Source organism: Prionailurus viverrinus, chromosome B3 (assembly GCF_022837055.1).
Source record: "Prionailurus viverrinus isolate Anna chromosome B3, UM_Priviv_1.0, whole genome shotgun sequence".
Taxonomy (NCBI): Eukaryota; Metazoa; Chordata; class Mammalia; order Carnivora; family Felidae; genus Prionailurus; species Prionailurus viverrinus.
The window spans coordinates 144297453-144324774 of record NC_062566.1 but is presented as its reverse complement, the minus strand read 5'-3'; the positions used below and the strand labels follow the sequence as shown (position 1 = coordinate 144324774).

At 41.1% G+C, this 27322-nt stretch overlaps 1 pseudogene and 1 gene segment (V, D, J or C); both read left to right on the top strand.

The window, feature by feature from the left end:
• LOC125168163 (immunoglobulin heavy variable 3-74-like) lies at positions 1 to 691 on the top strand (annotated as a pseudogene).
• An 11005-nt stretch (positions 692 to 11696) lies between these two features.
• On the top strand, positions 11697 to 21563 carry LOC125168506 (immunoglobulin heavy variable 3-23-like). The segment is given in 4 exon segments: positions 11697 to 11748; positions 11847 to 12143; positions 17944 to 17952; positions 21552 to 21563. Coding segments are annotated over 3 exon segments (345 nt in total).
• The last annotated feature ends 5759 nt before the right edge of the window (positions 21564 to 27322 follow it).

The window sequence follows — 27322 nt, the reverse complement described above, 5'->3', positions numbered from 1 at the left end:
ATGGAGTTTGTGCTTGGCTGGGTGTTCCTGGTTGCTCTTTTAAAAGGTAATTCATGGGGAACGAGAGACACTGAGGATGTGAGTGGATATGAGTGAGACCAGTAGATGTGTGACAGTTTCCTGACCAAGATGTCTTGTGTCTGCAGGTGTCCAGTGGGATGTGCAGCTGGTGGAATCTGGAGGAGATCTGGTGCAGCCTGGGGGGGTCCCTGAGACTCACCTGTGTAGCCTCTGGATTCACCTTCAGTAGCTATGGAATGAGCTGGTCTCGCCAGGCTCCAGGAAAGGGGCTGCAGTGGCTCGCATATATTTATGATGATGGAAGTAGCACAAGCTACGCAGACTCCATGAAGGGCCGATTCCCCATCTCCAGAGACAACGCCAAGAACACGCTGTATCTGCAGATGAACAACCTACGGGCGAGGACAAGGCCACATAATACTGTACAAGAAACAGGGTGAGGGGACCTCGCTGGGAGCCCAGACACAAACCTCCCTGCAGGAGGGGATCAGTACCACCAGGGGGCGCACACTATGCACAATTCTGCTTTGTGTTGCTAGGAGGAGGTGCAGATGGAGGTTACAGGCAGGTTTCCTCTCAGGGTCTGGGGCTTCCTGTCCACACAGCAGTTTCTCCAGGGAGCCTATCTGGACACAGGATTCTGTGTTTACCTATTACCTGTGTGAATTAGATCATTGTTTTCATAGGAAAACTACCCTACCATGCACAAAGACACACTTGTTTGCATTGCTTTCTCCTGTCCCTCAACATGAGTGAATTACAGATTTCCTGAGGCACAATAGCTGAACATTTACATGAGTCCCAGATGCACTCCCTGTGCAGCCAGGACCACAAGCTCCCACAGCTCCCCATTATCTTCACCCAGCCCTTGTCCCAATCAAACAATGTGACACTTCCTTCATGGCACTTTGCTACTCAGGACTTTAAATGAGCTACAGCTTTATTCAATTCCTCTAAACAAGAGATAAATTATCTCCATGTATTAGTCAGGATTCCCTCCAGCAACAGAACCCAAAGCACATTGGTTTCCATGACAAAATATGTTGAGAAGTCCCATGATCTACTGTCACAAGTTGGGGAGCCAGGAAAACCAGTGGTATAATTCTCGCCTGATTCTGAACTAGTGTCTAGTCTCAGAACCTGCAGAGCCTATGATGTAACTCTAAGAACAAGGGCAGGAGGAGACCAATGTTCCAGTTCAAACAAGCACATGGGAAGTAAAAATGAGGGAATTCTTCCCCCCTCTTCATCGGATTCTACTCAGAACTATGATGGAATGGGTGATGCCCAGGCAGAAAGAAATCATGGATGGAAATGCCAATCTCTTCTGGAAACTCATCACAGACATACACAGAAACAGTCGTGAATCTGGACACCCATGACGCAGTCAAGATGACACATAAAGGTAATCATGACAAGTCAACCTGCTATAGATGTCGAGTTCAAAAACTGAAGACTTAGAAGTCCATGCCATCACTAGGGTGGACCCTGGTGGGCACAGCAGTGCTCCTGTGGAGAAGGAGCACCGAGGCCCATAGGGACTGCTGCGGTTTGAGGATCCCCTGGGTCATATCGGGTGAGACTGTTACCTTCCTGGAGTACATTTGGGAGACAGGGCATTGCCTCTCATGGGGCAGGAGAGCTGACAGGCACCATTGCACTGCCCTGGTCATTAGCATAGGAGCCTCTGCTGAGATCAGCTAACTGAATGCTGCCTTCTTGTTCTTCCTCACCATGAAGTCCAAGCTCCTAGTGTTCATGCAACTGCCCTTCTGGGATAACCAGCTCCAACCACATCACAGCAAGACACTGTCCCAGAGGATCAGTGGGGTCCCTGTCGCATTGAGTTCATATAATTTGGTGTACTCACACCCAGCTAGAGCTCCTGAGATAAAACATAAGAGCTTTGAGCTGCCAGGTGTGCCAATGGTGTGCACAAAGGCAGGGTGAAGGCCGGGTTCTGAAGGAAGCCTGGAACCCATGAGTACAGATTGTTCTCTCTTTGTGAGGGCTTCCTGAACAGGGGTGGCTGGAAACTCCAACTGCAGGGACAAGAGAAGGAGCTGATGCCAATATTTCCTCCTACCAATTATCATGGACAGAATTCAGTGAGCAGCACAACACCCCCCAGTAGATACTGAGCCACTGACACCAAGCCATACCCACCTTTCCTTCCTCAGGTGCTTCCTTAACAGAAAGAGTGCCTATAACCCAGACCACCATTGTACCCCTCACTCCAAAGACCACCATATACCCCCACAGGCACCAAGTCTACTGACCATATAGTGAGGCATACCTTCACCTCTAGGGGAAATAGGAATTAGCCTCTTTTAATAAGGAGACCAAACTCACCTAGTTAAAACTCACAACACTATGGACAAAGTTGAAAAACTCTCCCCTGGAGGCAAGGAGAACTCTGCAGAGGACTGACCTGAGGGACAGAGCAGTCAATACATGACAGCACAGTGCACACAGCACATGCAAGAAATGCTTCCAGAATGTCAGGTTGTCATATGTATGTAAACATTTCTCAAAAAAGACACTACTCTAGAAGCAGAAAACGCAACAGGATTTTCCTAAAACACTTAAGAAAGCGGAGACATGGACATACAGAGTGATGGAGGCATTCATTCCAAAATAAAAAACCATAAAAGGACATTGCCAGGGATATAATTAAAACACATATAAATAATAAGCCTCAAACAGAATTTAATACCTACCATAAGGAAACTGAACTTTTAAAAACTATCAGAAGGATACTAGCTATGCTTGAGAAAGCCTACAAGACATGAAAATACGCTAACTACAGATGGAAAAGACCTAAAACACAGTCAGGCTGAAATTTTTAAAATGCTGTGACCAAGATGTGAACCTGATTCGATAAAATGAACTCAAGGCAGAAAGAAGCAGATGAATGAGTAAGTGACATGGAAGCTAAAATTTTGCAGGAAATGAAGCAGGAAAGAAGAGGAAAATTAAAATAGTGCATCACAAACGTATACATAGGGAATCAGCAACTCCATAAAGTGTAATAAAATTCTTTACAAAGGAGTCCCAGAAAAAGAAGACAGGGAGAAAAAATGGGAGAAGTTTGTCTGAGTGCATTAGAGTGGAAAATTTCCACTAAATGGTGAAGGAAACAGATGTCAACATCTATGAGTCACAGAGAACTCCCACTAAAATTAAAAAAAAAAAAGCAGGCCGACTCTGAGACATAACAGTAAATTTCACAAAATACACAGATTAAAAAACCCTATAAGCATGAAGACAGAAGAGTTTGCTAACGAATACGGGAAGATAAAAAAAGATTATAGCAGAAGTGTCCACAGAAACCTGAAGGAAAGAAGGGAGTGGCATAATATCCTCAAATGTTCAATTGAAAATTAGGCAGTCACTGGGGGAGGAGACAAGATGGCAGAACAACGTGAAAGATTTTTGTGTGTTTCGTGTCCATGAAATACAGCCAGACCAACACTAAACCATCCTACACACCTAGAAAACTGATTGAGGATTAACACAACAATCTGCACAACCTGAACCACAGAATTCAACAAGTACGTGGCGTGGAGAGGGGACCTTGGGGAGCAAGAAGCTGGAGGAAGGGAGGTGCTTTTGCAGGCAGAGAGAGGATGGAGACTGGGGAGTGGGGGAGAAAACAGGAAAAGCACCCTTCCCCAAAAGCAGCTGGAGAGAACGTGGAAAATTGGAAACAGCCACAGGGACTAAACTAAAAAGGGAGAAAGGAGAAAGGAGAGTAGGTAAATTCCACTAAGACTGTAAACAAGGGGAGTGCAAAGGCTGCAACTCCACAGCTCGAAACCTGGAGGTGCTCTGGTGGGAAGGGAGAATCCCAGGAACAGAGTGGGGTCCGGGATGTTCTCAGGACACACGGGGAGAGGCAGTTGCACTGCTGGAAGGACATTTGGAGGAGACTGCCAAAGCCATCTGGTCCCAGCACACCCCGGAAAACGGCCACATTCGCTGGTGCTGCAACAAGGTCGTTTAGGGTGAAGCCTGGTGCCAGACGTGTGTTGTGATTTTCCATAATCCATGAAACACTGCTGCTACACTCTCTCACGAACTTTTTCTGGGACGGGCTGGTACCTGGCCACAGTCTCGGGCAACGACAACAACAGGGTCCAGCAAGCGTTCCTAGGTGCAGCCGATATTCCCCTCATTCGGACATTGCTCATTGGGACATTGCTTGGTGAGACCCTCCCACAGACGGGCAGAAGGGGTCAAAGCCGTGGTCCTTTGGACGTAAGGGACCGGGGAAAACAGCCGCGTCTGTGTACAAAACTTGGGAGAGAGGTGCGGCCTGGGGCCTGGTCACAGAGAGTGAAGGAGCAGGGAGTGGACAAGGGCTGAAGACAGAGGATGGGTGTGCAATTGCAGATCCAGGAGAACAGACTGGGTCCCTGGGTGGTGCCATTTTCACCTCTCCCGCCCATTTGCATTGGCACCTACAAGCATGGCAACAATCCACACCAGGAGCCTAAAAGCGCCATCTAGTGGAGAGCAGAGCCATTACACTGAGCCCCTCCCAACTGGGCCAACAGGGCTCTTCAGTAACACAAGTCTCACTGCTGCTTACTTTATGGACTATAAAGAGCTACATAGAATGACATCTAGGGGATAAGGACGTAATTTCAGTCCTATTTCAATCTGTTAGCCAGTTCATCCACTCAATTTTCTTTCTTTTTTTTCTTTTTCTCTTTTACACTTCTTTTCTTTTTCTTGAATGCAGAAACAAAAAAATTATTTTTATTATCAATTATTATTAAAAATATTTTTCTTAATTTTTATTACTATATTTTTTACATTTCTGTAATTTTTTTTCAAATTCTATTTTACTTCCATCATTTTATTTTACTCTACCTCAGTGTACTCCCATTTTCAAATTTCCAGTTTCCTTTTTACTTTTTCTTTCTTTTTCTGTTTTTCTCTTCTTCGTTTCTGTAGTTTTTCTGGAATGCAGAATGAGAAAAACTTCATTTTACTTTCAATTTCTATTAAAAATATTTTTCCTTAATTTTTTTACTATATTGATTGCTTTTATGTAAATTTTTTCAAATTCTATTTTACTTCCACCATTTTATTTTAGTCTACTACGGTGTATTCACTTTTTGAATTTTCAAATTATTTCCTTTTTTTCCTTTTTGTATCTTTTTTTCTCTTTTTTGTTTCCTCTCTTTTTTCTAGAATACAGAAAAAGAAAACAATCACATTTATTTTTAATTTTTATTAAAAATATTTTTCTTGGGGCGCCTGGGTGGCACAGTCGGTTAGGCGTCCGACTTCAGCCAGGTCACGATCTCGCGGTCCGGGAGTTCGAGCCCCGCATCTGGCTCTGGGCTGATGGCTCAGAGCCTGGAGCCTGTTTCCGATTCTGTGTCTCCCTCTCTCTCTCCCCCTCCCCTGTTCATGCTCTGTCTCTCTCTGTCCCAAAAATAAATAAAACGTTGAAAAAAAAATTTTTCTTAAATATTTTTCTTTATTTTTCCACTATATTCTTTACTTTCCTGTATATTTTTTCAAACTCTACTTTACTCCCATCATCTCATTTTAGTCTACTTCAGTGTATTCATTTTTTCAAATTCTCAAATTGTTTCCTATTTTTCTCCCCCTCCCATTTTTTTCTCTAATCTGTCAAACCACTTTCAACACCCTGAACAAAACACACCTAGGATCTGGCATATTCCATTCAATTTGTGTGTGTGTGTGTTTAATTTTTAATTTTAACATTTCTGTAATTTTATCTTTTCATTTCAATTTTGCGACCTCATTAATTCCTTTTCTCCCTTCAAAATGATAAAATAAAGGAATTCACCCCAAAAGAAAGACCACGAGGAAATGACAGCCAGGGATTTAACCAACGCAGATACAAGAAAGATTTCTGAACCCAAATTTAGAATCACAATAATAAGAATACTAGGTGCAGTCAAAAATAGATTAGAATCCCTTTCCGCAGAAATAAAAGAAGTAAAAAATAGCCAGAATGAAATTTAAAGTGCTATAACTGAGCTGCAATCACAGATGGATGCAGCAGTGGCATGGATGGATGAGGCAGAACAGAGAATCAGCGTTATAGAGGACAACCTTACAGAGAATAATGAAGCAGAAAAAAAGAGGGAGATTAAGGCAAAAGAGCAAGATTTAAGAATTAGAGAAATCAGTGACTCATTAAAAAGGAACAACATGAGAATCATAGGGGAACCAGAAGTGGAAGAGAGAAATAGGGGTGGAAGGGTTATGTGAGCAAATCATAGTGGAAATCTTTCCTAACCTGGCCAAAGACACAGACATCAAAATCCAGGAAGCATGGAGGACTCCCATTAGATTCAACCAAAACCGACCATCAACAAGGCACATCATAGTCAAATTGACAAAGTACTCGGGCAAGGAGAGAATCATAAAACCAACAGGGAAACAAAGTCCATGACTTACAAGGGAAGACAGATCAGGTTTAGCAGACCTATCCACAGAAAGTTGGCAGGCCACAAAGGAGTGGCGGGATGTATTCAGTGTGCTAAAGCAGAAAAATATGCATCCAAGAATTCTGTATCCAGCAAGGATGTCATTCAAAATAGAAGGTGAGATAAAAAGATTCCCATACAAACAAAAATTAAATGAGTTTGTGACCACTAAACCAGCCCTGCAAGAAATTTTAAGGGGGAATCTCTGAGGGGAGAAAAGATGAAAATATATCTGTATAAATAAATACATAAATACCAAAATCAACAAAGATTAGAAAGACCAAAGAACACCACCATAAACTCCAACTCTACAAGCATCATAATAGCAATAAACTCCTATCTTTCAGTACTCACTCTAAACGTCAATGGACTCAATGCCCCAATCAAAAGACATAGGGTAACAGAATGGGGAAGAAAACAAGATCCATCTATATGCTTTTTACAAGAGACCCACTTTAGACCTAAAGACGCCTCCAGATTGAAAATAAGGGGATGGAGAACCATCTATCATGCTAATGTTCAACAAAAGAAAGCCGGAGTAGCCATATTGATATCAGACAATCTAGACTTTAAAATAAAGACTGCATCAAGAGATGCAGAATGGCATTATATCCTTCATAATCAAAGGGTCTATCCACCAAGAAGACCTAACGATTGTAAACATTTATGCGCCAATTGTGAGAGCACACAAATACAGAAATCAATTAATCACAAACATAAAGAAACTCATCGATAAGAATACCATAATAGTAGGAGACTTCAACATTCCATTCACAACAATCAACAGATCACCTGATCAAAAAATCAACAAGAAAACAATGGCTTTGAATGACACACTGGACCAGAAGGACTTAACAAATATATTCACAACATTTCATCCTAAAGCTACAGAATATGCACTCTTCTCCAGTGCGCATGGAACTTTCTCCAGAATAGACCATATATGTGACACAAATCAGCCCTAAGTAAGTACAAAAATATCGAGATTATACCATGCATATTTTCAGACCGCAATGCCATGAACTCAAAATCAACCACAAGAAAAAATTTGGAAAGGTAACAAATAATTAGAGACTGAAGAACCTACTAAAGAATGAACCGGGCTAACCAAGCAGTTAAAAAAGAAATTAAAAAGTATATGGAAGTTAATGAAAATGATAACACCACAACGCAAACCTCTAGGATGCAGCAAAGGTGGCCATAAGAGGAAAGGATATAGCAATCCAGGTCTTCCTAAAGAAGGAAGAAAGATCTCAGATACACAACCTAACCTTATGACTAAAGAGCTGGAAAAGGAACAGCAAATAAAACCCAAAACCAGCAGAAGGCAGGAAACACTAAAGATTAGAGTAGAAATTTGTGCTATCGAAACCAAAACACAGAACAAATCAATGAAACTAAAAGCTGGTGCTTTGAAAGAATTAACAAAATTGATAAACCACTATCCAGTTTGATCAAAAAGAAAAAGGAAAGGACCCAACTAAATAAAATCAAGAATGACAGAGGAGAGTTCACAACCAACAAACAGAAATAAAAACAGTAATAAGAGAATGTTATGAGCAATTATATGCCAATAAAATGGGCAATCTGGAAGAAATGGATAAATTTCTAGAAACATATACACTACCAAAACTGAAACAGGAAGAAATAGAAAATTTGAACAGACCCATAACCAGTAAGGAAATCGAATTAGTAATCAAAAATCTGCCAAAAGACAACAGTCCAAGACCAGATGGCTTTCCAGAGGAATTCTACCAAACATTTAAGGAAGAGTTAACACCTATTCTCTTGAAACTGTTCCAAAAAAATAGAAATGGAAGGAAAACTTCCAAACTCTTTCTATGAAGCCAGCATTACCTCGATTCCAAAAACAGACACAGACAACACTTAAAAAGAGAACTATACACCAATTTCCCTGATGAACATGGATGCAAAAATCCTCAACAAGATATTATCCAACCAGAAACAATAATACATTAAAAAATTATTCACCACGACCAAGTGGGATTTATACCTGGGATGAGTGCTGGCTCAATATCTGTAAAACAATTAACGTGATTCATCACATCAATAAAAGAAAGGACAGGAACCATATGATCCTCTCCATAGATGCAGAGAAAGCATTTGACAAAATACAACATCCTTTCTTGATAAAAACCCTCAAGAAAGTAGGGATAGAAGGACCATACCTCGAGATCATAAAAGCCAGGGGTGACTGGGTGGCGCAGTCGGTTAAGCGTCCGACTTCAGCCAGGTCACGATCTCACGGTCAGTGAGATCGAGCCCCGCGTCGGGCTCTGGGCTGATGGCTCAGAACCTGGAGCCTGTTTCCGATTCTGTGTCTCCCTCTCTCTCTGCCCCTCCCCCATTCATGTTCTCTCTGTGTCCCCAAAAAAATAAATAAATGTTGAGATCATAAAAGCCATCTATGAAAGACCCAATGCTAATATCATCCTCAATGGGGAAAAACTGAGAGCTTTCTCCCTAAGGTCAGGAACAAGACAGGGATGTCCACTCTCACCACTGTTATTCAACATAGTATTGGAAGTCTTAGCCTCTGCACTCAGACAACACAAAGAAATAAAAGGCATCCAAATTGGCCAGGAGATGGTCAAACTTTCACTATTCACAGATGACATGATACTCTCTATGGAAAACCCAAAAGACCCCACCAAAAAACTGCTAGAATTGATTCATGAATTCAGCCAAGTGGCAGGATATAAAATCAACGCAGAGAAATCGGTTGCATTCCTAAACACCAACAATGAAGCAACAGAAAGAGAAATCAAGGAATCTATCCCATTTACAGTAGCACCAAAAACCATAAAATACCCAGGAATAAATCTAACCAAAGAGGTGAAAAATGTTTACACTGAAAACTATAGAAAGCTTATGAAAGAAATGCAAGAAGAGAAAACATGGAAAAACATTCCAAGCTCCTATATAGGAAGAACAAATATTGTTAAAATGCTGATATTACCGAAAGCAATCTACATATTCAATGCAATCCCGATCAAAGTGACACCAGCATTCTTCACAGAGCTAGAAAAAATAATCCTAAAATTTGTATGGAACCAGAAAAGCCGCCGAATAGCCAAAGAAATCTTGAAAAAGAAAACCAATGCAGGAGGCATGACAATCCCAGACTTCAAGCTATACTTCAAAGCTGTAATCATCGAGACACTATGGTACTGGCACAAGAACAGACACTCAGGGGCATCTGAGTGGATCAGTCTGTTAAACATCCGACTTTGACTCAGGTCACAATCTGGCAGTTCGGGAGTTAGAGTCCCACATCAGGCTGTGTGCTGACAGCTCAGAGCCTGAAGTCTGCTTGGAATTCTGTGTCTTCCTCTCTCTCTGACACTCCCCCGCTCATGCTCTGTCTCTGTCTCTGAAAAGTAATAAATAAATGCCAAAAAAATAAAAAAAAACCAAGAACAGACACTCAGATCAATGGAACATAATAAAAAATCCAGAAATGGACCCAAAAATGTATGGCCAACTAATCTTTGACAAAGCAGGAAAGACTATCCAATGGAATAAAGACAGTGTCTTCAGCAAGTGGTGCTGGGAAAACTGGACAGCGACATGCAGAAGAATGAACCAGGACCACTTTCTTACACCATACACAAAACTAAACTCAAAATGGATGAAAGACCTCAATGTAAGTCAGGAAGCCATCAAAATCCTCGAGGAGAAAGCAGGCCAAAACATCTTTGGTCTTGGCCGCACCAACTTCCTACTCAACATGTCCCCAGAGGCAAGGAAAACAAAAGCAAAAATGGACTACTGGGACCTCATCAAAATAAAAATCTTCTGCATAGTGAAGGCAACAATCAGCAAAGCTAAAATTCAACTGACAGAATTGGAGAAGATATTTGCAAATGACATCTCACATAAAGAGTTAGTATCCAAAATCTATAAAGAATTTATCGAACTCAACACCCAAGACACAATCCAGTGATGAAATGGGCAAAAGACATGAATAGACACTTCTCCAAAGAAGGCATCCAGATGGCCAACCGACACATGAAAAAATGCTCCACATCACACATCATCACGGAAATGCCAATCAAAACCCTAATGAGATACCACCTGACACCTGTCAGAATGGCTAACATTAACAACTCAGGCAACAACAGATTTTGGCGAGGATGCAGAGAGAGGATCTCTTTTGCATTTTGGGGGGCAAAATGCAAGCTGGTGCAGCCACTCTGGAAAACTGTATGGAGATTCCTCAAAAAACTGAACATAGAACTCCCCTACGACCCAGCAATTGCACTACTAGGCATTTATCCACGGGACACAGGTGTTCTGTTTCAAAGGGACACATGCACCCCCATGTTTATAGCAGCACTATCAACAATAGCCAAAGTATGGAAAGAGCCAAATGTCCATCGATTGATGAATGGATAAAGAAGAAGTGGTAAATATATACAATGGAGTATTACTTGGCAATCAAAAAGAGTGAAATCTTGCCATTTGCAACTATGTGGATGGAACTGGAGGGTATTATGCTAAGTGAAATGAGTCAGTCAGAGAAAGACAAAAATCATATGAGTTCACTCATATGAGGACTTTAAGAGACAAAACAGATGAACATAAGGGAAGGGAAACAAAAATAATATGAAAACATGGAGGGGACAGAGCATAAGAGACTCATAAATATGGAGAACAAACAGAGGGCTACTGGAGGAGTTGTGGGAGGGGGGATGGGCTAAACTGGTAAGGGACACTAAGGAATCTACTCCTGAAATCATTGTTGCACTATATGCTAACTCATTTGGATGTTAATTTTTAAAACTAAAAATAAATACTAATTAAAAATTTAAAAATTAAAATATTTTAAGAGAAAATAATGCGCGATCATGCTGTTGAGGTAAATATTTCTTAAAGATTATGCCGAAGCCTCCATTAATAAAGGTAAAAATCCAAAACTGAAAAAAAAAAAGAATTCTTCATATTGTCACACCGCCATCCACACAAACTAATATTGAAGTGCGTCCCTACCCTGTCATTTACTTTTACACAATCAAATCTAAGTGTGGAGCTTGATATATATGTCAGAGGACATGCAAATGAAGCCCTCTCTGTGCTGATAAAACCAACCCAGCCCGACCGTGCTACTGGGAGACGAGCCCCAGCCCCAGGAGTCCCAGGTGTTCCCATTCTGTGATCAGCACAGAACACACACACCTCACCATGGAGTTTGTGCTGGGCTGGGTTTTCCTGGTTGCTCTTTTAAAAGGTAATTCATGATGAACGAGGGACACTGAGTCTGTAATGGATATGAGTGAAACAGTGGATGTGTGACAGTTTCCTGACCAACATGTCTTGTGTCTGCAGGTGTCCAGAGTGACGTGCAGCTGGTGGAGTCTGGGGGAGACCTGGTGAAGCCTGGGGGGTCCCTGAGACTCACCTGTGTGGCCTCTGGATTCACCTTCAGTAGCTATGAAATGAACTGGGTCCGCCAGGCTCCAGGGAAGGGGCTGCAGTGGGTCGCGTATATTAGTAGTAGTGGAGGTAGCACATACTACGCAGACTCCGTGAAGGGCCGATTCACCATCTCCCGAGACAACGCCAAGAACACGCTGTATCTGCAGATGAACAGCCTCAAGACCGAGGACACGGCCACATATTACTGTACAGAGACACAGTGAGGGGACCTCACTGGGAGCCCAGACAAAAACCTCCCTGCTGGAGGGGATCAGCACCACCAGGGGGCGCACACTATGCACAATTCTCCTTTGTGTTTCCAGAAGCAGGTGCAGATGGAGGTTACAGGCAGGTTTCCTGTCAGGGTCTGGGGCTTCCTCTCCACACAGCAGTTTCCCCAGGGAGCCTCCCTGGTTATATGCTTCTGTGTTTACCTATTAACTCTCTGGATTAGCAACTGGGTTGTCATATGGAAACTAGACTAACATGCACAAAGACACAGTTGTTTGCACTTGCTTACTCCAGTCCCTCAACATGAGTGAATTACAGATTTCCTGAGGCACAACAGCTTCACCTTTACAGGATTCCCAGATGCACTCCCTGTGCAGCCATGACCACAGGATCCCACAGCTCCTCCTTATCCTAACCCAGCCCTTGTCCCACTCAAACAATGTGATACTTTCTTCATAGCCCTTTGCTACTCAGGACTTTAAATGAGCTACAGCTTTATTCAATTACTCTAAAGGAGAGACAAACAATCTCCATGTATTGGTCAAGATTCCCCTGAGGAACATAACCCAAAGGTCATTGGTTTCCATAACTAAATATGTTGAGAATTCCATGATATACTGTCACAAGCTGAAGACCCAGAAAACCAGTGATGTAATTCTTGTCTGATTCTGAACTAGTGTCTAGTCTCAGAATGTGGAGAGCTGATGATGTAACTCTCAGAAAAAGGGCCAGAGGAGACCAATATTCCAGTTTAAACAAGCACATGGGAAGTAAAAATGAGGGAATTCGTCCCCCATCTGCATCAGATTCTAGTCACAACCTTAATGGAATGGGTGGTGCCCAGGCAGAAAGAAACCATGTATGGAAATGCCAATCTCTTCTGGAACACATGACAGACATCCACAGAAACCGTGGTGAATCTGGGCACCCAGGATGCAGTCAAGATAACCCATGAAGTTAATCATGACAAGTCAACCTCCTGTAAACGTGGAGCTCAAAGACTGAAGATTTAAAAGTCGATTCCATCATTGGGGTGGAGCCTGGTGGGCATAGCAGTGCTCCTGTGGAGGAGGGAAGAGGCCCATAAGGGGAACTGTGGTCTGAGTATCCCCTGGGTCACATGGGGAGAGACAATTCCCTTCGTGGAGTGCATTTGGGAGACGGGGCATTGCCTCTCATAGGACAGGAGAGCTGACAGGCACCATTAAAATTCCCTGATCATTAGCATAGGAGCCTCTTCTGAGAGCAGCTAGCTGGATGCTGTCTTCTGGTTGTTCTTCACCATGTACTCCAAGCCCCTAGTGTTCATGCAACTGCCCATCCGGCGTAAACCAGCTCCAGGCACAGCACATCAAGACCCTCTCCCAGAGGATCAGTGGGGTCCCTGTATATTGAGTTCATACAATTTGGAGTTTTCAAACCCAGCTAGAGCTCCTGAGATAAAACATAAGAGCCCTGTGCCACCATATGGGCCAATGGCTTGGACACAGACAGGGTGAAAGCAATTCTGACGGAAGCCTGGGACCCACAAGTGTTCCCTCCGTGTGAGGGCTTCCAGAACAGGGGAGGTTGGGAACTCCAACTCCTGGGACTAGAGAGGGAGCTGATGCCAATATTTCCTCCCACCAATCAGGATGGACAGATTTCACTCAGCAGCACAGCATCCCCAGTGGAAGCTGAGCCACTAACACCAAGCTCCACCTACTCCAGCCACCATCAAGTGCTTGCTTACTAGGAAAGAGTGCCTGGCAACCAGACCACCACTGCACCCCTTCCTCCAAAGACCACCGTAAACCCCCACATGAACCAAGTCAGCTGATCATACAGTGAGGCATATCCTCACCTCTAGGGGAGATAGGAATTAGCCTCTTTTAACAAGCAGACCAAACTCACCTAGTGAAAACTCACAACACTGGGGACAACGTCCAACACACCCCACTGGAGGCAAGGAGAAAATCTGCAGAGGACTGTCCTGAGGGACAGAGCAGCCAAAACACGACAGCACAGTGCCATGGAACATAAAACAAATGCTTTGTGAAGTGTCAGGCCCTGGACAGTATGTGAACACTTCTCAATAAAGATACTACTCTAGAAGCAGAAAAGGTAACAGGATTTTCTAAAACATTTAAGAAGGCAGAGACATAGACAACAACATGATGGAGGAATTCATCCTATAAGAAAAAATGATAAAAGGTCATTGTGAGGGATGTAATTAAATCACATAAACTAATGTGCCTCAAACAGAATTTCTAAAACTCTCATATTGAAACAGGATTTTCAAAAAGTATCATAAGGATACTAGCTGTGCTTGAGGAAAATATATGAGACATGAGGGATTCCCTTATTGCAAACAGAAAAGACCTAAAAACTAGTCAGGATGAAATTTTAAATGTTGTAACCGAGATGTGAAACTGATTGGATATAATGACCTCAAGGCTGAAAGAAGCAATGAATGAGGATGGGACATAGAAGATAAAATTATGGGGGAAATGAAGCTGGAAAGAAGAGGAAAATTAAAATATTGCATCACAAACATACACTTAGGGAAATCAGCAACTCCATAAACTGTAATAACATTCTTTTGGAAGGAGTCCCAAAAGAGTAAGAGGGAGAAAAAGTGGGATACATTTTAGCTGAGTGAATTATAGTGAAAATTTCCACAAGCTGCAGAAGGAAATAGACATCCACATCTAGGAGGCAGAGCGAACACCCATTAAAATAAAATTTAAAAAAAAGGCAGGTCAACACTGAGACATATCATAGGAAAATGCCAAAATATCCAGATAAAGAAAAACCATAAAAGCATCAACACAAAAGAAGTTGCTAACTAACAAGGGAAGATTAAAAAAAAAAAACAAAACTATGGCAGATGTCTATACAGAAACCTTCATGCAAGTAGGGAGTGGCATCATATCCTCAACATGCACATTTGAAAATTATGCAGCTAAGAATACTTTCTCCATAAGGCAGTCATTCAGATACAAGGAGTGATAGAATTTCCCAGACAAATAAAACCAAAGGAGTTCAGGCCTCTAAAGCAGCCCTGCGAGAAATTAAAGGGGACCCTTTGACTGGGAAAGGAAGACTAAATTAACAAAGACTAGAAATAAACAGAGAAAATCTCCAGAAACAATGACTTTGGAATTAACACTATGGCACTAAGTTTATATCTATCAATAATTACTGTGAATGTAAATAGACAAAATGCCCAATCAAAAGACATAGGATACCAGAATGGATAAAAACAAATACAAGATCCTTCTATACACTGCACACGATTGACTCATTTTCAACCTAAAACACCTGTAGATTGAAAGTGAGGGGAGGGTGAACAATTTATCATGCTAATGGACGTCAAAAGAAAGTTGTAGTACCACACTCATATCACACTAGTTTTCAAACCAAAGTTTGTTACAAGAGATCAGGAAGGCAGTATATCATCATAAAGGGGTGTATCCAACAAGAAGATCTGAAGCTTTAAATATTTATACCCCAAAACTGTAAGCACTGAAATGTATAACTCAATTACTAAGAAAGATAAAGAAACTCATTGATAATAGACAATAGTAGTAATAGAGAATGTTAACACTCCACTTACAACAATGGAAAGACAATCTAAGCTGAAAATCATTAAGGAAACAATGGCTTTGAAAGACACATGGACTGAATGGACTTAACAGATATACTCAGAACATTCCATTCTAAAGCACCAGAATACACATTCTTTCTGAGTGTGCATGGAACATTCTCCAGAACAGATCACATACTATGTCACAAATCACCCCTCTACAAGTACAAAAAGACTGAGATCATTCCATGCATATTTTCAAACCACAACACTATGAAACTTGAAGTCGACGACAAGAAAAATTTGAGCAACACCGCCAATACATTAGGTTAAAGAACATTGTAGTAAAAGCAGAATGAGATTTTCAGGAAATTACAGAAGCAATAAAAAATACATGGAAGCAAATGAAAATGAAAACATGCCAGTTCCAAACCATCTGGATGCAGCAAAGTTGATGGAAGAGTGAAATATATAGCAGTACAGGCCAAACTCAAGAAAGAAGAAAGGTCTCAAACACACAACCACTTTACAACTAAAGGAGCTAGAAAAAGAACAACAAATGAACCCTAAAGCCAGCAGGAACAGGTAAACAAAAAAGATAGAGCAGAAATAAATGATACAGAAAGAAAGAACAACAGTAGAACAGATGAATGAAACTATAAGTTGGTTTTTGTAAGAATAAATAAAAATGATAAACCCGTGGGCAGTCTTGGCAAAAACAAAAGAGAAGGGACGAAAGTAAATATAATCAGAATTTGAGAGGAGACATCACGACTGACACCACAGAAATACAACTATAAGAAATAGTTTGGAGATTTATATGCCAACAAATTGGGCAATCTGGAAGAAATGGATAAATTCCCAGAATAATGTAAACTACCTAAACTGAAAAAGGAAGAAATAGAAAACGGGAACAGACTGATAATGAGCAAAGAAATTGAATCATTAATCAAAAATCTACTGACACACAAAAATCCAGGGCCAGAGAGGTTCACTGGTGAATTCTACCAGATATTTAAGAAGAGTGTCAAATATTCTATTTAAGTAGAATAGAATATTCTTGTCTTCACAAAATGTTCAAAATAATAGAAATGGAAAGAAAACTTCCAAACTCATTCTATAAGATCAGTATGATCATGGTTCCAAACCAGATTAAACCCCACTAAAAATGAGACTTACAGGCCACTAGCCCTAATGAGCAAGAATGCAAAAACTGTCAAGAAAATACTTGCAGGGCGCGTGGGTGGCTCAGTCGGGTAAGCGTCCGACTTTGGCTCAGGTCGTAATCTTGTGGTCTGTGAGTTCGAGCCCCGTGTCGGGCTCTCTGCTGACAGCTCAGAGCCTGGAGCCTGTTTCAGATTCTGTGTCTCCCTCTCTCTGACCCTCCCCCATTCATGCTCTGTCTCTCTCTGTCTCAAAAATAAATAAACGTTAAAGAAAAAAAGAACGAGAATACTTGCAAATTGAATCCACCAATACATTAAAAGGATCCTTTAACGTGACCAGGTGGGATTTATTCCTTGGCTGTAAGGGTGGTTCAATAGTCACAAATAAAACAATGTAATACATACCATCAATCAGAGAAAGGATACGAATGATATGACCTTCTCAATAGATGCAAAAAAATTGACATAGTACACCATCATTTCTTGATAAAACCCTCAAGAAGGTGTAGAGGAAACACACCTCAACATCATAAAGTCCGTACATGAAAACCCCACAGCTAATATCCTCAGTGGGGAAAAGAAACCTTTTCCTCTACTGTCAGGAACACAAGAGGGATGTCCACTCCCATCATTCTACTTAACACAGCAGTGGAAGTCTTATCCTCAAAAACATACAACAACAAAAAATAAACGCATTCCAGTTGGAAAAGAAGAAGTCAAACATTCCCTCTTCACAGATAACATGACACTCTATATAAAAAACTCAAGACTCCACCAAAATATTGCAAGAACTGATTCACAAATTCAGCAAAGTCACAAGATACAGTATCAACACACTGAAATCTGCTGCATTTCTACACAGCAATAATGAAGAAACAGAAAGAAAAATTAAAAAAACTATCCATCCCGTTTACAATTGCACCAAATATAATAGGACACCTAAAGAGTTAAAATATCTATACTCTGAAGACGCTAAAAACAGTGAAAGAAACTGAGGATGACACAAAGAAATGGAAACACCTTCAATGTTCATGGATTTAAGGAGCAAGGAGTGTTGAAATGTCTATGCTACACAAAGAAATGGGAGACATCATGATTATGGATTTCATGCTATATTACAAAGCTGTACTTATCAAGACAGTAAGCTACAAGCACAAAAGAGACACATAGATCAAGAAAACAGAAGAGTAAACCCAGATAGGGACTCACAAAGGTATGGCCACCTCATCTTGGATGAAGTAGGAAAGACTATGTAATGGGAAAAAAGACAGCCTTGTCAACAAAGGGTGTTGGGATAACTGGACCAGAACATGCAGAAGAATGAAACTGAACCACTTTCTTACTCCATACACAAAAATAAATCCAAATGGGTGAAAGACCTAAATGTGAGACAGGAGACCATCAAATCCTAGAGGAGAACAGGCAGCAACCTCCTGGACATCGGACATAGCAACTTCTTACTAGACGTGTCTTGAGAGGCAAGAGAAACAACAGCAAACTTGAACTGCTGGGACCTCATCAAAATAAAAACCTTCTGCACAGCTAAAGAAACAATCAACTAATCTAAAAGGCATTCTACAGAAATTAAAAAGGTATTTGCAAGCCACATATCTGATAAAGGCTTACTATCCAAAATCTATAAAAAAAATTCTCAAACTCAGCACCCAAAATACAAAGAATCCAGTGAAGTAATGGTCAGAAGACATGAGGAGGTACTTTTCCAAACAAAGCATTCAGATGGCTAACTGACACACAAACATATGCTCAACATCACTCATCATCAGGGAATTAGAAATCAAAACTACAATGAGAGATGCCCGCACACCTGTCAGAATGGCTACAATTAACAACGCAGGAAACAACAGATATTGATGAGGATGAGGAGAGAAGGGAACCCTTTTATACTCTTGGTGGGAATGCAAAGTGCCTGGACCATTTCAGAAAACAGTTTAAAAACTAAAAATTAAACAACCTACACTCCAGCAATTGCTCTACTAGGAAATCATCCAAAGCATACAAACTTCTGATTTGAGGAAGCACATGCACCCCAATGTTTACAGCAGCATTAACTATGACAGCCAAACTGAGGAAAGAGACCAAAGTCCACCATGTGATTAATCTGCTATATGTATAGAATGGCATATTACTCAGTCACAAAAAAGAATGAAATCTTGCCATTTGCAAAGATGTTGATGCAGCTAGAGGGTATCATGCTAAGCAAGTAAGTCAGTCAAAGATGACAAACACCATATGATTTCCTCATATGGGGAATTTAGATCTAGGGGAAGGGGAAAAAGAGCAAGAAATCATAAAAATAAACTATAAGGTTAGACCAAACTGAGGGTTGCTGGAGGGCAGGTGTGTGGGGGATGGGATAATGGGTGTTGGGGATTAAGGAGGCCACCTGTTGTGATGAGTACTGGGTATTGTTAACGTAAGTGATGAACCAATAAATTCTACTACTGAAATTAATATTACACAATATGTTAACTAACAAATATTTAAACACAAACTTAAAAAATTTAAAAAGTGGAAAAAAGGAAGGGAGAATTGTTGTCACAAATTGTCATGAACATGGAATCTAAGGTAGTGAGTCTAATGTCTTGCATTTACTCATTATATCCCTAACTGATGGTGGACATAAATTAACATACTCATGAATTTTCACAGCAGTGCCAGGTGGGCTGGAATTCAAACCACAGCTGCCCTTCCCAACTCCATTGTCCCCACACATCATGGGCAGCTTGCCCAGACACCTGCACAAGAACCCAGGTTGGACCTCAGCAGGGACCCACATCTGCAGAACTGGAAAGTGTGGACAGTTGACGCTTTCTGAAAAGCTTGGGGTTCCTTCCCCGAATTGCTGTCTCAGCTCCCTTGTCTTCGTTTCCTGTCTCTTGAAGAGAACCATGTCCCCTGTTAGTGGTTCATGAAAGTGTGAGGCTAGATGTTCTATAAACATTCAACATGACAGATAACATACAAGGGGACAAAAAAAAAAAACAAACCCATATGATGTAGCCTGTCTCGCGGCTCCTATCACCCAATGTGGTAGAGTACAAATAAACCTAAGTATTCATTTGGTCAAAAACTGCACAGCACGTTGGAAAAGTATTAAGAGATGAGAAGCCTGGAAGAATTCCACAAATGCAGATATGAGCTCCCCTTGGAAGGAAGAAGAAAAATTACAGTCCCAAACACACAAGAGTAAAATAATTTTAGGAAATGATACAAGAGCTTCAATGCGTTCTATTCATGATATGTCTAAATTTGGCAATGCAAAAAATGGATTTTGAAGGTTTCACATAGAATTGCCAAGGAAAAATTGTGTCAAGAACTCGGTTGTGTGCACAGAGCTCAACGGCTCCAGACATATAGAAAGCCCGCTACCTGAAAAGGTAAACGTGTTTTTTGACCCCAGGAGCATATCTATCAAACCTGATGAGCAGTCTGGCCAAAGAGACACAGAATGGCAACTCTTGTGAAATTTGAACTTAAATTTCATATATTTCCACTTAATTTCCATATATTAGGAAAAACCATGCCACGAAAATGATTTGCCAGAGTCTATAAATTTGAAAACAAACGACAAAACTCTAAGTCACCAGAGACCAAATAGGGAACACGTCAACATTGAGAGAAACCAGAAAAAAACAAGACTTTTAGTTACATTGTAAGTCAAGAAATCAGTGGGGTGCCTGGGTGGTTGAGTTGGTAAAGTGTCTCACTTCAGCTCAGGTCTCGATGTCACAATTTGAGGGTTTGAGCCCCGTTGTCAGGCCCTATGCTGACAGCTCAGAACCTGGAGTCTGCTTCAGGTTCTATGTCTCCCTCTCTCTATGCTTTTCCGTTCTCACTTTCTGTCTCTCTCTCTCTCTCTATCAAGAATAAACACTTTAAAAAATATTAGTCATAAGCAATCAATCATCAAGAAAATGAAAACTATAGCTAAGAAGACAAGACCCATAAAAAGAAATGGTATAAATAGACTTTGTGAAAATCAAATACGCTTATCTGCCCACATGAATACCAATAAATAGTTAGATAAGTTACAGAGTAAGAGACAACATTCACAAATTGCATAACCACCAAGGGACCTGCATCTTGAATATGCTAAGAACCCTCAACAGTCAATAGGAAGAAAGGAAACAAACCTCCATAAAACAAGCACAGCCTTGTGTAGTAGACATCTTATCCTTGAAGTTATAGACACATTAGGTACGACTGGAGAAGACTCTTCACACCATCGACTGTCAGGGAAATTCAAATCAAGAATGCAATAGATGCCCTATACACACATTCCAATGGCTCCGGAATGAAAACAACACTGACAACAACATCCAGGTGAGCATCCAGCATACGTGGGGCCTCAAACAATGCAGGAAGGATTGACAAATAAACACCAGCTCTGGAAAACCGTTGGCTGTTGCTTATGAAATTATACACGGATGACATAAAAAGGAACCTAGAAATACCACTCCCAAGTATTTGTCCCTGAAGAATGAAATCCCATGCTCAGAAAATAAATGGTGTGTAAATATTTATAGCATCTTTCTTAGTGTTAGAAGCTCAGAATAAGGCAAAAGAGTTTCTAAATATAAAGGAATAAACGAACTACGAAACTTCCATCAATGGGATGCTTTGCCACAGAAATGTGACACTACTGATGCACACCTCAAACCAGGTGAAACTCAAAGACATGAAGTGGAGAGTAGGGCGGTAGTCCCATAATTACAGAGGTGGTGTGACCTGGGACATTCACACAGCCAGACCATGGTGACAGTGGTTTGGTTGGGCATTCCTTATCTCTTTCTTTCCCAAACCACATGATGAGATACTCTGTTTCATTTGAGAGCACTCCTATGTTCAACCACCCTCTGATGTATGGAGTCTCCACAGACTGAACCCTACAACCTCGGACTCCTCTGAATGGAGAGTTGTTGAGACCATAGTCTGATATGTGTTCTGACAGGAGCTGTTCCTTCCACTGTCCCTGCCTCTGGCTCTCTCCTGCAGGTGAGGTGGAGTAGGTTAGGAATCCTCCACTGAAACCATCTGTCTCCTGCACCTGACTCTCCCACAACATGAGGCCCAGACCTTCTTCCTCACACTTAGCTGGAAATGAAGTCAGTTCTATAGGAACAGATTTGCTCCTTGATTTAGAGGATTGCTCCATCTCCCCCTTACCCTGGGCAATACTCTGGGCAAAGGTCTGCAGTTGCAGGGCATGTCGGGGACAAACAGGATTCGAAACAGTTTGGAAACTGAGGGCTCTGTTTAGGGGTGGCTGGCAGCTTCACTGCCTTGTGGCTTGCTTGTCCTGGTGGCATGAGACTCTTGCCATACTAGTCAGGTCTGGGGTGATCAGGTTCCCAGCATCCCTAGTGGACTGTGCCCAGGGCAGAGCTTCCTTCCTGGGAGTGGGGCTGCCAACAATGAGTGAGTCGCACATCTCAGTGGCACCTGCTGGGGCTTGGCCTCAACAGCAAACAGCTTAGGGTCACTGACATCCTGTCTCTCTGGGAAAGAGTCCTCTGAACAGGAGCTGGTCACCGGGAACCCTGTGTATTGGTTACAACAGTCTGGAGGGGAGGTTGCAGCCAGGCTCAGTGGCACATGCCTATAGTCCCAGTTACTTGCACTGGAGTTTCTACTTGCTGATCTGGTGTGGGAAAGGAAAAGAACCTACCTTAGTTCAAATATTCTAGGTATTCTTTCTGGTAGTATATTTTCTGCACAAAAGCTTCTTCATGGGTTGTATGCCAACTTGGCCATTTGCAGGCACTATAAATACATTATTTGAGTTTTTCTTCAAATTCCAGTCAGTTAAAATGCAATGTAATACTAGTTTCAGGTGTAAAATATAGTGATTCAACATTGCAATACAGCACCCACTGTTCATTATGAGCGCTCCCCTTAATCCCCATCAACTACCTCCCCATCCCTCCACCCACCCTCCCCAGGGTAACCATCAGTTTTTCCCCTATAGTTAAGTATCTGTTTCGTGGTGCTTACGTGCTTCCATGGGTTAGGCCCATGACTCTTGATCTGGGCTCTTGTCTTGATCTCATCATTCCTGAGATCGAGCCCCACTTTGGTTTCTGCACTGACAGCACGACGTTTCCTTGGGATTCTCTTCCCATCTGCCTCTGCCCCACCTCCCATTCTCTCTCTAAATAAATAAGTGAACATTGAAAAAATCGCCTATTTCTTGGTATGCCTCTTCTCCCTTATTTGTCCATTTGCCCATTTGTTGTTTATTAAATTCTACATATGGATGAAATCATATATTTGTCTTTCTCTGACTTATTTCAGTAAATATAATACTCTCTAGGCCCATCCCTGTCCTTACAAATAGCTAATGTCATTCCTTTTACGGCTGAGAAATATTCCAGTGTGCATGGACGGGGTTATGTAGATATACCACCCCATTCTATACCCATTCATCAATCAATGCATACTTGGGCTGGGTTGTTTCCATAGCTGGGCTGTTTGTGACATAGCTGCTATAAACATAGAGGTACAATTCCCTTCAATTAGTATTTTTGTATCCTTTGGGTAAATACCTAGTAGTGCATTTGTTCTATCGTAACGTAGTTGTATTTTTAGCTTTCTAAGGAACCTACATGCGGTTTTCCATAGTGGCTATGCAGTGTGCATTCCCACCAGCACCTCGAAAAGGATCCTCTTACTCTGCATCCTCACCAACACCTGTTGTTTCTTGTGCTGTTGAGTTCAGCCTTTCTGACCAGTGTGAGTTGATATTTCATTGTAGTTTGGATTTATATTTCCCTGATGAGGAGTGATGTTGACCATCTTTTCATGTGTTTATTGACAATCTGCAGGTCACATTTGGGAAAATGCTTATTCATGTCTCCTGGCCATTTTTAATAGCATTATACAGTTCTGGAATTGAATTTTATACCATATATAGAAAACCTAAAAGACTCCACCAAAAAAAAAAAAAAAAACCAAGCTAGAACTGGTACAATAAACCTGTAAATTTGTAGCATACAAAATCAACATATAGAAATTTGTTACATTTGTAGACACCAATAATGAAGCAGGAGAAAGAGAAATCAAGGAATCAATCCCATTTAAAATTACACAAAAAATCATAATATACTAGAAATAAACCTAAGTAAGGAGGTAAAAGATCTGTACTCTGAAAAGTCTGGGACATTTATGGAAGAAATTGAAGAAAACACAACGAAATGGAAATATATTCCATGCACATGGATTAAAAGAAAAATCATTGTTAAATGACAATACTATCCAAAGCAATCTAGACATTCAATGCAAATAATTCAATTTCTTGTCAAATAATACCAGCATTTTTCACAGAGCTAGAACAAATAACTCTAAAATTATCATGGAACCACAAAAGACCCCAAATAACCAAAGATCTTGAAAAAGAAAAAAAACCTGGAGGCATCACAATTCTGGATATCAAGCTATATTACAATGCTGTAGTCATCAAGACAGGATGATACTGACAAAAAAAAAACATAGATTAATGGAAAAGATTAGAAAATCCTGAAATGGACACATCACTATATGATCAACTAATCTTTGACAGAGCAGGAAAGACTATCAAATGGAAAAAGTCCCTTCAACAACTGGTGTTGGGAAAACTGGACAGCATCGTGAACTTGTAATGAACCTAGACCACTTTCTTACAGTACACACAAAAATAAATACAAATTGAATGAAAGACCTAAATGTGAGACAGGAAACCATCAAAATCCTAGAGGAGAACACAGGCACCAACCTCTTTGACCTTGGCCAGAACAATTTCTTACTAGACATGTCCCCAGAGGCTTGGGAAACAATAGCAAAAATAAACTATTGGGATCTCATCAAGATAAAAAGCTTCTGCACAGCAAAGAACAAATCAACAAAACTAAAAGGCAACTGACAAAATGGGGGGGAGATATTTGTATGACATCTCAGATAAAGAGTTAGTATCCAAAATCTATGAAGAACTTACCAAACTCAACACTCAAAAAACAAATAATCCTGTGAAGAAATGGGCAGAAGACATGAATACATATTTTTCCAAAGAAGACATCCAGGTGGCAAAAAGACATGAATAAAGATGCTCAACAACACTCTTCATCAGTGAAATATAAATCAAAACCACAATGAGATACCAACTCACACCTGTCACAATGACGAAAATTAACAATTCAGAAAACAAAAAATGTCAGCAAGGATGCAGAGAAAGCGAAACCCTTTCACACTGTTGATGGTAATGAAAATTGGCGCAGACACTCTGGAAAACAGTGTGGAGATTCCTCAAAAAATTAAAAACGGAATTATCCTGTGATCAAGCAATTGCATTTATCCAAGGATACCAAAGGTATCCAAAGGATACCAAAATGCTGATTCGAAGGGGCACATGCATCCCAATCTTTATGGCAGCCTTATCAACAAAAAACAAATTGTGGAACAGCCCAAATATTCATCAACACATGAATGCATAAAGAAGAGTTGGTAAACATATACACTGCAATATTACTTAGCCATCAAAAAGAATTACATCTTGCCAAGTACAATAATGTGGATGGAACTACAGTTTATTATGCTAAGTGGAACAAGTCAGTCAGAAAAAGTCAAAATCCTATGATTTCACACATTAGTGGAATAGAAGAAACACAACATACGGAAAGGAAAACTAAAATAAATCAAAACAGAGAGGGAGGAAACCAGAAGACACTCTTATACAGAGAACAAACTGAGGGGAAGTGGGGGAGGTGGGCTAAATGGCATGTGGCCATTAAGGAGGGCACTGGTTGAAATCAGAACTGGGTGTTATATGTATGCGATGGTTCTCTAAATTCTACCCCTAAAATCAGTACTTCACTGTATGGTAGCACTCTTGAGTTTACATTAATGTAATACAAGAAAATTATATATAGAGAGAGACTACCTCAAAATAGCAAGCTTCTGCACAGTGAAGGAAACAATCAACAAAACAAAAAAGCAACCTATGGAATGGAAGAAGATATCTGTAAATGACATATCATCAGGGTTAGTTTCCAAAACGTATAAGTTTTTTTAAATTGTTTTCAAATTATCAGTAGAGAGTGTGTCCATGCAGTTCAGCACACTGTTGTGTGAGAAGCAAAACTCGTGTCTTCCACTTTTATATTGTGGTAAGATCTCACTGATCATGAGACCCACACTCTTCACAAAATTTTAACCATACATTACAGTATTGTTAATTACAGAGGTAATGAAGTGGAGACCCCTCTAGAACTTAATCATCTTGCATAACAAAAAATCATAGCCCTTGAGATCTACTCTTCATTGACCCTCCCTGCCAGGCCCTGGAAACTGCCGTTTCACTCTCCATTTCATTGTTATCAAAACCCAAATTCAGCTGCCTGTTGCTGGAAAGGTCAATGTTCAAAGTTTTAGTTTTGGTAGGAAAGGAATTTGAGCTATATTCAGAAGGCCAGCCACTGGGGAAAAGGCAAACTCTTATCCAAATGCAAACTCTGAGGTTTTTCCCTGACCCAGGGCGTTTTAAAGCAGTAGAGGGTACTTAATCAAGCAAGGGAGTGCCAAGGTCAATACCATCTTTTGATCATGGGCAGACTCCATGGTACAAGCTGCCAAAGTAACCTCAACTTCCCTGCATCTCCAGCTGAAGAGGGAACCAAACTACATGGGAGGAGACTGCCAGAGGCCAGGAAACAACCACCATAAGGGATTAGAGGAGAAAACCCCTGGGGCTCACACATGGTCAGCAGTACTTTCTGTTCTCCCCAGCTGGCATAAGAAAATACTAAAATACAACCTTGTAGTTCACCAATCATCACTCAGAATACTGAGAAATGATTTCCTCAGTGAACTCAGAGGAACCTTCAAAGCAACAACCAAAAGGATCAAATGGCTTGCAAACTAATAGCCAAGGAGAATAAGACACACAAAACTACAAAGCGAGTTTTTGCATCACCCATAAAGGTAAAATTGACAATGTTTACCTCCACATCACAAGGAAGCAAAGGCAGTGGTCTCTGTAATGAGGAAAAGTAGTCATCCAAAGAAAGTGACCCAGCAGTACCACAGGACATGGAATTGGTAGAGAAGTTCAGGGTGTTATAACTGCATAGCCCATATGCAAGTAGCTGAAGGAAAGATTGAAGGTGTTGACTAGAGCCATGCCTCTGGGTCCAAATCCCTACCCATGTCCATGTGACCACTCTTGACCATGGCCCACCTGCCCCTCCCACATCCACCCCAGCTGAACTGATGTGCAGGGTCACCCAATGCCACACCCTGGGACTGTTGCCGAACCCCACAGGTGGCCCCCAGGTGCAGGGTGCTGGCCACCTGGCACAGCCCTCTGTTCTGTCTGATGGTCTAGACCTGGCTTTGCTGAGGATCCTTCATTTATCCATTCTCACTGGCAT